We start from the raw sequence: 12,323 nt of genomic DNA on the forward strand, positions 1-12,323 counted from the left end.
CCCATATAAAATCCAGTTCAAAAATGTTGTTAGTTTCTTAAACATTTCTTTGATAACACATATAAAATATCAACCTAAAAAGGAATAAAATATTTTATGTGTATTTTATGATAGGAATAATAAATACCTACAATCTTTATAAAAATTTTTATGAGAAGGTCAAAACAGGATTTTCACTATCTCTAATTCAACCCAGTCACTGTGCTTAGTAATTAGTATTAGTAATTAAACATTAAAGATGACATATATCTCAAAATTACTACTCTACAGTCAACAATTTCAAGAAGTTATGCTTGCTGGTGAGATTTTAAAGAAAACCATTACCAGTAAATTTGTGTCAGTTGCTGATATACTTACACTCATCACAGATCATGAGAGCAGTAATTCCATTTTTAAACACCAACAGTTTACTCTGTAGATATAAAAATAATGCCTGCTGGGCACAGTGGGTCATGCCTGTAATACCAGCAATTTGGGTGGCTGAGGCAGGAAGATCTCTTGAGGCCAGGTTTTCAAGCCCAGCCTGAACAGAGTAAGACCCTATCTCTACAAAAAATTTTTTAAATTAGAAAACAAAACAAAAATAAAGGTTTATTCCTTTAACTGTTTAAGGTTGGAAGTTATTTTATAATTGAAAAATTAGGAAAATTGACCATTCTAGTATATAAATAAAGAATATAAAATTAGATGTATTTTAGATTTCTCCAGCCAATTTTGCTGAAAAGTCTAACTTAATTTTTCTTCTTAATTATCAACATTTAAAAAATAAAGAGAAAGTAATTTCAACAACTGGAGTTATGGGAGATGGCTGTTTAATAGTGTGCCCAATTACGTATCAATCCACTGAGCCTGGGATGGTTTACAACTCTATGACTTTAAAATTATATGCATCAGTTTGGTAGATAAAATAACCAAATCACAAATTTTTATTGTGTTCACTGTAATTTTCATCAGAAAAGTTTCACAATAAGCCAGTCATGAAAATGTATTTTTTCTATATATGAAACCTCAATTCTGAGTGCTAAGGAATATTCATTCAGTTTAAAAACTGAACTTTTTTCCCCCCAAAAAAGCAGCCATTAAATAGGTCTTACTTAAAAAAATTTATTTTTAAATGTAACTGACTTCAACAAACATATAAGATTTTCTGTTTTTCTGAAATACTATTCATAGTCCTCCCATATAAGTTTCAACTCACCTACTCCTAACAACTTAGCTATTGAACTTACCACTGCAAGCCTGGGTAAATTTGTAAATAATTTAATATTTAATATGGAAGTATTTTTAAACTTTATAAATTCATTTGTAATCATGCTAGTAAGGAGGTAATATAACCTACCGCGGAAAACTCACTAATAAAAGGCATGAAATTAGAACTGAATTCTGGATTTTGCCTTGAACACACTATGTATCCCTGAATAGGTTACAAATTTCATATTTCACTGTGTACAAATCCTCTGAAATCAACTACCTAGCGCAGCACCCTGCATGGAGTAAACAATGAACATTACTTATTAGAGATGGAGTTTTAAAGTTGAGGTAAGAAGACTTAGCATTTGGCTTCACAAGATCTCAGTTTTCTCATGAGTACTATGAAGAGACTGAAGCACAGAAGACCTACATTGTAGGCTGGCTAATCCATGAAGCTGATTCTGAGATGGAGATTAGTGAGCAGGCAACTTATTGGCAGGTTCTCTGGGATGATCACCAGTGGGCATAGGACAACGTTGTCCTAAACTGGGACCTTTATAAGGCCTCAACCAGTCATTGGATGCAGGTGTAAGGCAGTTCTCTTCAGCTGCAGAAAGGGAAGGCTCCAGAGGGAGACCGAGGTGTGAGTCACTAACACTTGTGGCAGCTGGGGGCTGACTGCTCAGTCCTGAAGTGGGGGAATCTAATGGTGTACTAGAGCCCCTACTACTATCAGAGTTCCTTCCAGCTAGCTCTGTATTTCCTTTAGGTTGCCCGTATAACCAAACCTAAATCATCATCAAAAACTCTTGTGACAAAATAATACATACTGTAAGATTTCATTTATATCAAGTTCAAGAACATACAGAAGTAATCTGTGTTGACAGAGGTCAGAGTAGCAGTTACCTCTGAGGAGTACTGACTGGGAGTGGGTATGAGGGAACCTTCTTGGGTTCTGATAATGGTCTAAATCTTGATCAGGAGTATATATACGTAAAAATTCATTGTGTTGTTAGTGTCTGTGTGTGTATACGCACGCATACATAACACACATCTATATACGATTTTCCCAAAGACCTGTAAGAAAGGAAACTCCATAAAATACTGTTAGTATTTTCTAAGATAAACAAATGCTTGGCATTGCAAACATTTTTTGAAAACCTTATAGTTTTCTAATATTGTGATACTCTGACAACTGTTTTGTAATTCTGATGAGAAAAATTATTTTATTTATACTCAAGGCCACTTGAGTGCTTAAAAATAAGACTGACAAAATGATAAACTTGCCTATGAAGTGGGTTTAAGTAACCAAATAAGGAAACAAGATAGAAAGTGACCAATGGACAAAGACTTACAAAATTGCCATCTAAACTCAGAACTACAGTGAAGATTTGAATAAATCACATGGCTCTTGTAAAACATATTTCTAAAAACCAAGTATAGTGCTGCCATCTAGCAGGCAAAGCTAATTATGACCAATTTCGGCTCTGAAGGGTTTTATATACATATATCTTGCAGAAAATACAGAAATATCAAATTATTTTTTGATAATAATCTACCAAATAAAGCTTAAAGCCTATCTGCCAAGTTTGAACAACAGCTGAAAAAAAAAAATCAAATACTCATGTTCTAAACAGACAAAAAGATGACTTCTAAAGCAACCACTAACAGCTAAACAGCATGGAGACTCAGAGGTTCCCAGGTGCAAACACCATTCCATCTTAAAAACAAACTCTTTGTACAAGATCCAGGGTTGTAGATTCCCATTTATAGTCTTCGGGAGAAAAATGGACAATGCCCAGTTGAACCTTCTAGTCACTATTCCCCAAAATCTATTTATTTGGAGGCTCAGTGAACTCTAAAGCAAGTGCTGAGGAAAATAGAGAGGTACACAGAGTGCTACATTTTGAATAGAGGTTTTAAGAGTACACATGATAATTTCCCTTTAATGATGTCTAAACATCTGAATTCTAGTAAACAAGGGCCCCTAGTCCTCCTTGCTCTTAACAGCAAAATCTCCCACTTAAACTTATCTCCTTTGCAAATTTTCTGGCCTACTTAGGACATCATGTTATACAGCCAAAAAAGTGCAAAAGTAAAAAACTGAATACAGATGGTCACCAATTTAACAACGGTGCTACTTACACAGGATTTTTTTGACTTTGCAGTGCTATGGAAGTGATATGCATCGAGTAAAAAGTGGTGGATACAATAGCAATGCTGAGGCAGTGAGCCACTAGCTCCCAGTCAGCCGTGTGATGATGAGGATAAACAACAGATCCTCTCCAGTATACTATGTTGTCAGATAATTTTGCCCAGGTAAGTGTTAGCCAGGTAAGTAAATTAGGCCAAGGTAAGTGTTTTGAGCATGTTAAAAGTAGGCTAGGCTGAGCTGTGATATGCTCAAGAAATTAAGCACATTAAATGCATTTTGATTTATAATATTTTCAACTTACAAAGGTTTCATCAGGAATGTAATTCCTTCATAAGTCAAGGAGAATCTGTACTGAGCTGGAATCCTATCCACAAAAAAATGGAGAAAACCTACACTATACTATGCCAGCACTTCAAAGGAAGAAGGGCTAAGGGAAGGCCACAATGAACCTAGAGACTATGTCACTCCTGGGAAGAATGGACTACTAAACAGATGTCCAAAGACCAGAAGAGGAGATAGCAACAATATCTCACGACTGTGCCACTTTTTCAGAACAACAGGTATGAAGTCCTATCATTTCACTGTACTGGAACATTCTTGCCTAAATAGGGTCTGCCAGCCTAAGCACAAATGAAGAATTACATGGCTACTGGGCAAATTTCAATAGCTCAAGAGACCCTTACAATCATCCTATCACTCACTGGCACATAGATACTGTCACACAATAAAAGAGCCCAACACCCAGAGTAATAGTATAGTACAAAAAAAGTAGTACGGAGTCATGTAATCAAACACAACTGAAATACAAAGAAATGAAAAGATCAAGGTTCTAGATGGGCTTTGCCACAAACTAGTTATAAAATCTGGGGCAGAGACAGTATAGTATAATTGGTACTATGGAACTGACTGTGCCAAGCACTAAACTCAGGAGTTTATAGACACTGAGCACCTAACCCATGGTCAGAAGGGTAAAGTTCTAATCTGCCCTTAACTAGCTATGGTTTAGACCAAATCAATTCACATATCTAGAGCATAATCTCACTAAATGTACTGATTAGAGTGGCATTTCCAAAGTGTAGTCAACAGAACAAGCAAGCAAACAAACAAAAATGATATGCTTTGTCAATAAAAGAATTTCATGGTCAAGTAGGTATAGGAAAATGTACCTATATAGACCACCAACCTTAGAGATTTACAAGGTGCTTGAATATAGTAAAGGCTCTGAGAAGTGCTACAGTTAAATATCTGTTTAATTTTCAAATGCAAAACACACTTTGCTGCTCCTCAAAAAATTTTAAGCAGTTATGATATGATATAGCAAGTCTACTTCTGGGTATATACTCAAAAGAAGTAAAAGCAGGGACTCAAACAGATATTTATACACCAATGTTCACAGCAACATTATTCACAATAATCCAAAGGTGGGTGGAAGTAATCCAAGTGTCCACCAGTGGATGAACAGATAAACAAAATGTGGTATATGCACACAATGGAATATTATTCAGCCTTAAAAAGGAAGGAAATTCTGATACATGTTACTACATGGATGAACCCTGAACACCTTATAAGAGAAATAGGCCAGATACAAAAGAACAAATAATTTATGAGTCCATTTACATGAGATACCTAAAATAGTCTAATTCATAGAGACAGAAAGTAGAACGGTGAATACTAGGGGATGGGGGAAAGGGCATTATTGTTTAATGGGTACAGAGTGTGGGATAATGAAAAGGTTGTGGAGATGAATAATGGTGATAGAGACACAACAATGTGAATGCAGATAACGCCATTGCCACTGAATTGCACAGCATTAAAATAGTTAAAATAATCAATTTTATGTTATGCATATTTTGCCATAATAAAAATATTTAAAACCAGACTTCACCAAATACTGGGTTAGTTTCAATTGTAACATTCAGTGATTATGAAATTGCTAAATAACCAATATAATTACCTTACCTCAGCTACACAACAAATTGACCCCAAGGCTTCTCCACGAAAACCATAAGTTGTTAAATTTTCAAGATCTTCATGACTATTTATTTTTGAGGTATAGTACTTCATTGCCATCACAGGTGCATCAGCAGCCTTGATACCCTCCCCGTTATCTCGAACCTCAATTTTATCAAATCCATAGTTCTCCTATAAAATGTCAACAAACAGTTTTAGTATATAAAAATATTAAACTGTTATCACACTCAGAAAGAAACACAAGTGAAGGAATTTTGACATTTTGATTTACTTTTATGGAAACGTAACATTATAGAAATAAGAGTTTAAATTTTTTTTTTTTTTTTTTTTGAGATAGTCTCACTTTTGTTGCCCAGGCTGGAGTGCAAAGGCATGATCTCAGCTCACCGCAACCTCCACCTCCTGGGTTTAAGCAATTCTCCTGCCTCTGCCTCCCAAGTAGCTGGGATTACGGGCATGTGCCACCATGCCCTGCCAATTTTTGTATTTGTAGTAGAAACGGGGCTTCTCCATGTTGGTCAGGTTGATCTCGAACTCTTGATCTCAGGTGATCTGCCTGCCTTGGTCTCCCAAAGGGCTGGGATTGCAAGAGTGAGCCACTGCGCTGGGCCAAGAGCTTAAATTCTTTAGCTCTACTAATTTCTAGTTATGGTGCAATGGGCAACTCCCTTATTTTCTCTGGACTCAATTCAACTGTAGAATAAGGTTAGGCTGATCTTTAAGGTTTCTTTTCACTGTTTCATTATCATGGGTATTTATAATATACCATACTTTGTTTAAACTTGATTAAAAAAATTATTCTGAATTACATATACCTTTTATATATTTGGCCCCCAAACAAAACAAAACAGAACAGAAGTCCATCAGCAACAAAGTAACACAGCAACAAAGTCAGGAAGAACCTAGCAAGTATCATTATTCAACTTGATTTTTATTTATTTATTTTGTTTTTTTTGTTTACTCATTTTGCTTTTTTCTATGGCAGGAATCAACCTGATTTTTAATACTTTCTCCCTTATTGCTCACATAAAAATCTATAGCCATTCAACAGGAAACTGCTGAGATAACACCTCTGATTTGGCAACCAGTGAGTTCTTTAATCTGAAAAAAAGTCAAGATTTTTTTTAGATACTTTGTCACTCAGGCTATAGTACAGTGGCATGATGATAGCTCACTGCAGCCTTGAACGCCTGGGCTCAGTGATCCTCCTACCTCAGCCTTCTGAGGTGCTTGGGACTACAGGTGCACGCCATAGTCCCTAGCTATTTTTATTTTAATTTTTGTACAGATGCGGTCTCACTTTGTTGTCCAGGCTGATCTCAAACTCCTGGCTTCAATCAATCCTCCTGTTTCAGCTTCCCAAAATGCTGGAATTACAGGTGTGAGCCATCACATCAGGCAAAGAAAATTTTTTCAAAATCTCAATTCACAGTTTTATACTCTAATACTAAAAATATGCATACATAACAAAAACAAAATTTAAATTCCCATGTTGTTCATTTGTATGAACACCATAGTCTAAATCTGGTAGCCAACTTCCATAATAAGCCTGACTCTACTCCACAAAGTCCTATGTGTATGACCATAGATGCAACTTATAAAGGGGGGAAAAAATCTTTCTATAATTATAATGACTCTGGTATTTAAAATAATATTATGTCTTTCTAATAACCTAAAATGATATAATACTGTATATATCAGCAATTTTTAGATAAATTAGATATACAAAGCATTGGAGGGAGACACCTAAGATTTTGTTCCTCGCACCTCTCTCAATCTAAAATTAAGTTTTGCTGAGTGCAACTTAATCACACCTGTAATTGCAGCACTTTAAAGGCCCAGGCAGGCAGATCATTTGAGGTCAGGAGTTTGAGACCAGCCTGGTCAACATGGTGAAACCTCAGTCTCTACTAAAAATACAAGAAATTAGCTGGGCAAGGTGGCACACACCTGTAATCCCAGCTATTCAGGAGGCCAAGGCAGGAGAATCACTTAAGCCTGGGAGACAGAGGTTGCAGTGAGCTGAGAATGCACCACTGCACTTCAGCCTGGGGAACAGTGAGACTGACTCTAAATAAAGTTAAGTTTACATTCTGGGAACAGTCTGTCTTTTTTATTTAAAAAAAAAAAAAAATCAGGCCGGGTATGGTGGCTCATGCCTGTAGTCCCAGCACTTTAGGAGGCTGAGATGGACAGATCACTTCAGGCCAGTAGTTTGAGACCAGCCTGGCCAACATGGTTTCGAAACCCCGTAATAAGAATATAAAGATTTGTTTAGATGTTTAAAATAGTATCATCACATTTAATTAACTAAATATGAAAACATACCTAGTCAGGACAGCTATTATAGCATAAAACCACAATAAAACAAGTCTTATTATGAAGAGCCACATATTTAAGGTGTGTATCTTAAAATTCTACAAAGCAAATACTGTTTTAATGTCAAGAGACTATAATTTACAGCCAGATTAAAATATTTAACCTAGTTTTATAGAGGACTTCTGTTGGCTTTGTAACACTATTTTAAAAACCAGTTTTCCTTCCAGAAATGTTTAAGAAAAAGAGGTTTGCCTGCCACAGCTCTGTCAGCTATAACTATCTAATCCTACTTAATTATTATCAATGGTACTCCAATCAGACTGAACTGACTATATGAAATACCTAACAAAAACAAATTGTCGTTCTTTGGATTTGATTTAATGTACTTTTTTCACATTTATAAAGCTTAGAGTGTATTAAAAACAGAACAGAAGTTTGACATAGAAGGATTCTCAAAGTGTGTTCCAAAACCCACCAGCATCAGCGTCAACTAGAAATTTACTAGAATGCAAATTCTCAGGCCCCACCCAGACTATGAAGTTCTATGAGTAAGGCTCAGTAATGGTTTTAGCAAACATCCTAAGTAATTCTGATGCACCCAAACATCGTGAGAACCACTGGCACAGAGAGAAAACCTAGAATGGGTTTCAGAGCGAGAAAGACCTGGATTCCAGTCTCGGCTCTACTACTTACTAATTATGTGACTTTGGGAAACTTCTCAGAACATTATTTGTAAAATGGGTATAGTATGGCTGGGCACAGTGGCTCATGCCTATAATCCCAGCTCTTTGGGAGGCTGAGGCGGGCGGGCGGATCACCTGAAGTCAAAAGTTCGAGACCAGCCTGGCCAACCTGGTGAAACCCCATCTCTACTAAAAATATAAAAATTGGCCAGATATGCTGGCACGTACCTGTAATCCCAGCTACTTGGGAAGCTGAGACAGGAGAACTGCTTGAACTGGGGAGGGAGATTGCAGGGAGCCAAGATCGAGCCACCGCACTCCAGCCTGGGTGACAGAGCAAGACTCCGTCTCAAAAAATTTAAAAAATAATAACAATAACAAATAAAATGGGTATAGTAGCAGATAAGTCACAGAGTTTTATAAAAAGTGACTGGGATTTTATTTTTACACAAAATATATATAGTATGTCCATGTCATAGAATCTTACCTAGTAGATAACAAAAAGTTAGGTCCCTTTCTTACAAATGTATCTCTATCAGCATTGTTTCTAGTTCTATAAAACCAGAAGCAGCATAAATATCTGATAATTAGGAGATTTTAAAAAATGTGTTCTTATATTCAATCCAACGAATTTATTTACCTTCCTACTATGTACTAGGTACTAGCCAGGTATAGAGGACACAAAAATAAATAAAACATACCTCTGTGTGTTAGCAATTAGAACAGAGGAACTAGACATGCAAACAAATTGCAATAAATCATGAGTGATGTAGGTCATATTTACCCAAATGATTTAATATATAGCACTTATATTTTTAAATGTGAAAAAAGTAACAAGGGAAATGGTTTGAAATTTGATTAGATGGAAGAAATAAAATGCAAAAGAAAATAACTAAAACAAGAAAATATAAATAACCAAGGACATATCTATGTAGAAAATACAAACATTAGATGGTTTAGGTGACGGATTCCTAAAGAACATGTCTTCTTTCATAACGTATTTCCTTTAGTGTTACTATAATGTTAATCTAAATTAAAATTTATTTTTAAGGATTTACTTTTAAGACAAAGGGTCCAATATCCTACGAATAATTTACTGGTGTAAAGAAATAAAATAAAGGTAACAGTTAAAGGAGAAAACATCTGTCCAGCCCCTTTTCTTTGTCTTAATGGTATTTGGCTTCTCAAGGACACTTACCAGTTTAACATCTATGCTTGTGGCGCCAGCATCCAAGGAGTTTTCAATGAGCTCTTTTACAACACTGACCACTGAAGTGATAATCTGAGAACTTGAAAGGAGTCGAACTGTTGCCGCAGGCAACTGTTTCATTTTCACTTTTAACAGAGAAGCTAGAAGATAAAAATGCAACTTGTAACAATTGTTAAACATGCCCGACCAACAGAACAGATGGAAATAATAATGATAAATAATAGACCATCCTCATTAAGACTTACTGCATGCTAGGCTCAACTGTTAGCACATACAATATTAAGTCTTCTATTTCTTCCTTGTTTTTTTTTTTTTTTTTTTGAGATGGAGTCCTGCTGTCACCCAGGCTCACCATAACCTTCACCTTGCAGGTTCATGTGCCCCTGGCTGAGACTCCAGAGTAGCTGGGATTATAAGTGCTCATCACCATACTCAGCTAATTTTTACATTTTTAGTAAAGATGGGGTTTTGCCCTGTTGGCCAGTCTGGTCTTGAACTCCTGACCTTAAGTGATCCGCCTGCCTTGGCCTCCCAAAGTACTGGGATTACAGGCATGAGCCACCAGGCCCAGCCATAAATCTTCCATTTCTCACTATTATCCTTTGAAAATAGGTGCCATCATCACCTCAATTTTATAAAACTACTGAGGCACAAAGAAATTAGAAAACTTGTCCAAGGTCATCCAGTTAAGAGGCAGAGCCAAGGCAAGTCCTTCAACAATTCCTCTATTGATACGTAATATATGAATATATATAAATGCCTATGGATAAAAATGACAAAAAAATGGGTTCAAAAAATCCACAATAGACCTAAAAACAAACAGGCCACAATAACATTTGAGGAAGAAGTTGCGTTTTTAAAATTTCTTCCAGAATTTTTATAGAACTAATTATCACCAATTCTAACTTAACTCTAACCCTGTATTTCCAACTGCCTGTTGAAATAATCGCTAGCTCAAACTGTAATTTTATCTTATGCAGAAAGATATAATTAACCAATCCCTATCTCAAACCCATGACTTTCCTATAGGAATAATCCATTCACCCTAACTCAAATCCGATCAACTCCTAAATCCCAACCATTTTTTTCTCAGTATTTCTCACATTTAGTTCCCAATATAATTTCCTAATTCGCCTCAATGACTCTTAACCTTTGGCCACCCAGTCTATACTGCCCATTAATTAAAATGATGATGATTACAATAGAAACAGCAACTATTAGATTAAATATATAGTATGCTAGACACTATGCTAAACACTTTACATATGGTACTGCATTTAAACCTCTAAACCATAAAAAGTAGGTACTATGTAGATCATCTTCATTGAGACTTATACTTATTGTTATGACCATTTAAGAGGCTGAAAGCCAAGTAAGTAACTGGACCCAAGGCAAGTACTTCTCATTTGAGATTTTCATATCAAATCTATTTTCTTAAATGTCTGTGCCAACTACATCGTGGTCCAAACTCATTATAGTAGATCACTGAAAGCTCATAAATATTGGAATCAAGACATGCATGTTCTAGAGAGATTTCTTAAAAACAAACACTATAGTAATAATTGAAGAATGATAAGAACAATTGTGCTATAATGAGTGTAGCTGGCTGAGAATGAGCAAGTGATAATATGACCTTGGGAAGTGAATAATGACAATCCATTATGTGCCTTATCAACAGTCTCATTTAAACATCATTAGTCATCCATAAATTCTCATAAGCTATAATGTCTGTTTCAATCACCAAGCTCCTCTAGAGTTAGGATTACTGTTAACCTGAAATAGTCTTATACCAGATATGTCAGATAACTATCCTCTACATTATTCTGCCTAAAACATTATGTTAATCATGTGGCTTCTCAAAGCCAGTAAGATAAAGCTCAAATCTCTAGGTTGGCATTTGAGGTCCTTTATAGCTCCAACCTGCAGATCCAAAATCTGTTGGTAACTAGAAATCCTTTGTTCAAACAAATGAAAAAAAAATCCAAAAATGCCCTATGGAAATTCCATTTGTAAAGCATGCAGGGAAAGGGCTTTTTGCATCTTACTGCCTAATTTCAGAAAAGATTACGGGAAAAATAAGCACAAGCTTGACAACATGCAATTCCTCTATAGAGTCAAGATTTTATTAGGGGAAAAAAGCAGGGGGGTTGGGGTGGACATCAAGGTACTTCCTTTATTTTCCATGACTAGATCCCATGATAATTTAATCCTATAGAATCTAGATGCAAATAAAATAAATAAAACACCAAAAACAAAACAGAAAGTCATCGGTTTAGGATTATTTCTCAGGCAGCCTAAGACAAATAAAGACATGTAAAGAAAGATTCAGTAACTGAGAAGGAAATGTAGCACAGGCACTATAACAATTATATAGGAGTTTAAGGAATGCATTTCCAGGAAGAAGTCCGACATACTGGGTTCTGAAAGTGTTAACTGATCACAGTTCATGAATACAGTATATTTGGCTATATACAAGGCAAAAGTGACTGGCACAGTGAAAAAACATACATATCAGAACCTATAAAATAGGTATTGGGGGTTCACCTTTATTACACATAAACTCAGCAAATCACTCAAATCCCTCCATAAATCAATTCATCACCTATAAAAATGGAGCTAACACCTCACTGGTTTACTGTGAGGAATCACAGTAAAATGTTATTCTACAAACGATAAGGCCTTATAAAATGTAGAGTATTATGATGAGAGATCATTATGTAAAGGAATGCTGGGAATTCTTTTTTAATACTAACTACCCTCTAATTAATCTATGTATTTGATTTATTTTTGGAGT

At 35.7% G+C, this 12,323-nt stretch overlaps 1 protein-coding gene across 5 annotated transcripts in view; it reads right to left on the bottom strand.

The window, feature by feature from the left end:
* The window catches only part of PMS1 (PMS1 homolog 1, mismatch repair system component), a 90,815-nt gene that overhangs the window by 73,610 nt on the left and 4,882 nt on the right, over window positions 1-12,323 (bottom strand). For all 5 annotated transcript variants that reach the window (XM_002749560.7, XM_035304246.3, XM_035304245.3 and 2 more), the window contains 2 exons: window positions 9,518-9,669; window positions 5,306-5,488 (listed from right to left, as the gene is read on the bottom strand). In XM_002749560.7, the coding sequence (XP_002749606.3) occupies window positions 5,306-5,488; window positions 9,518-9,649 (315 nt within the window). In that variant the 5' untranslated portion in view covers window positions 9,650-9,669. The remainder of the gene's footprint in view (window positions 1-5,305; window positions 5,489-9,517; window positions 9,670-12,323) is intronic.

The sequence above is a fragment of the Callithrix jacchus genome, chromosome 6, assembly GCF_049354715.1.
Source record: "Callithrix jacchus isolate 240 chromosome 6, calJac240_pri, whole genome shotgun sequence".
In the NCBI taxonomy this organism is placed as follows: Eukaryota; Metazoa; Chordata; class Mammalia; order Primates; family Cebidae; genus Callithrix; species Callithrix jacchus.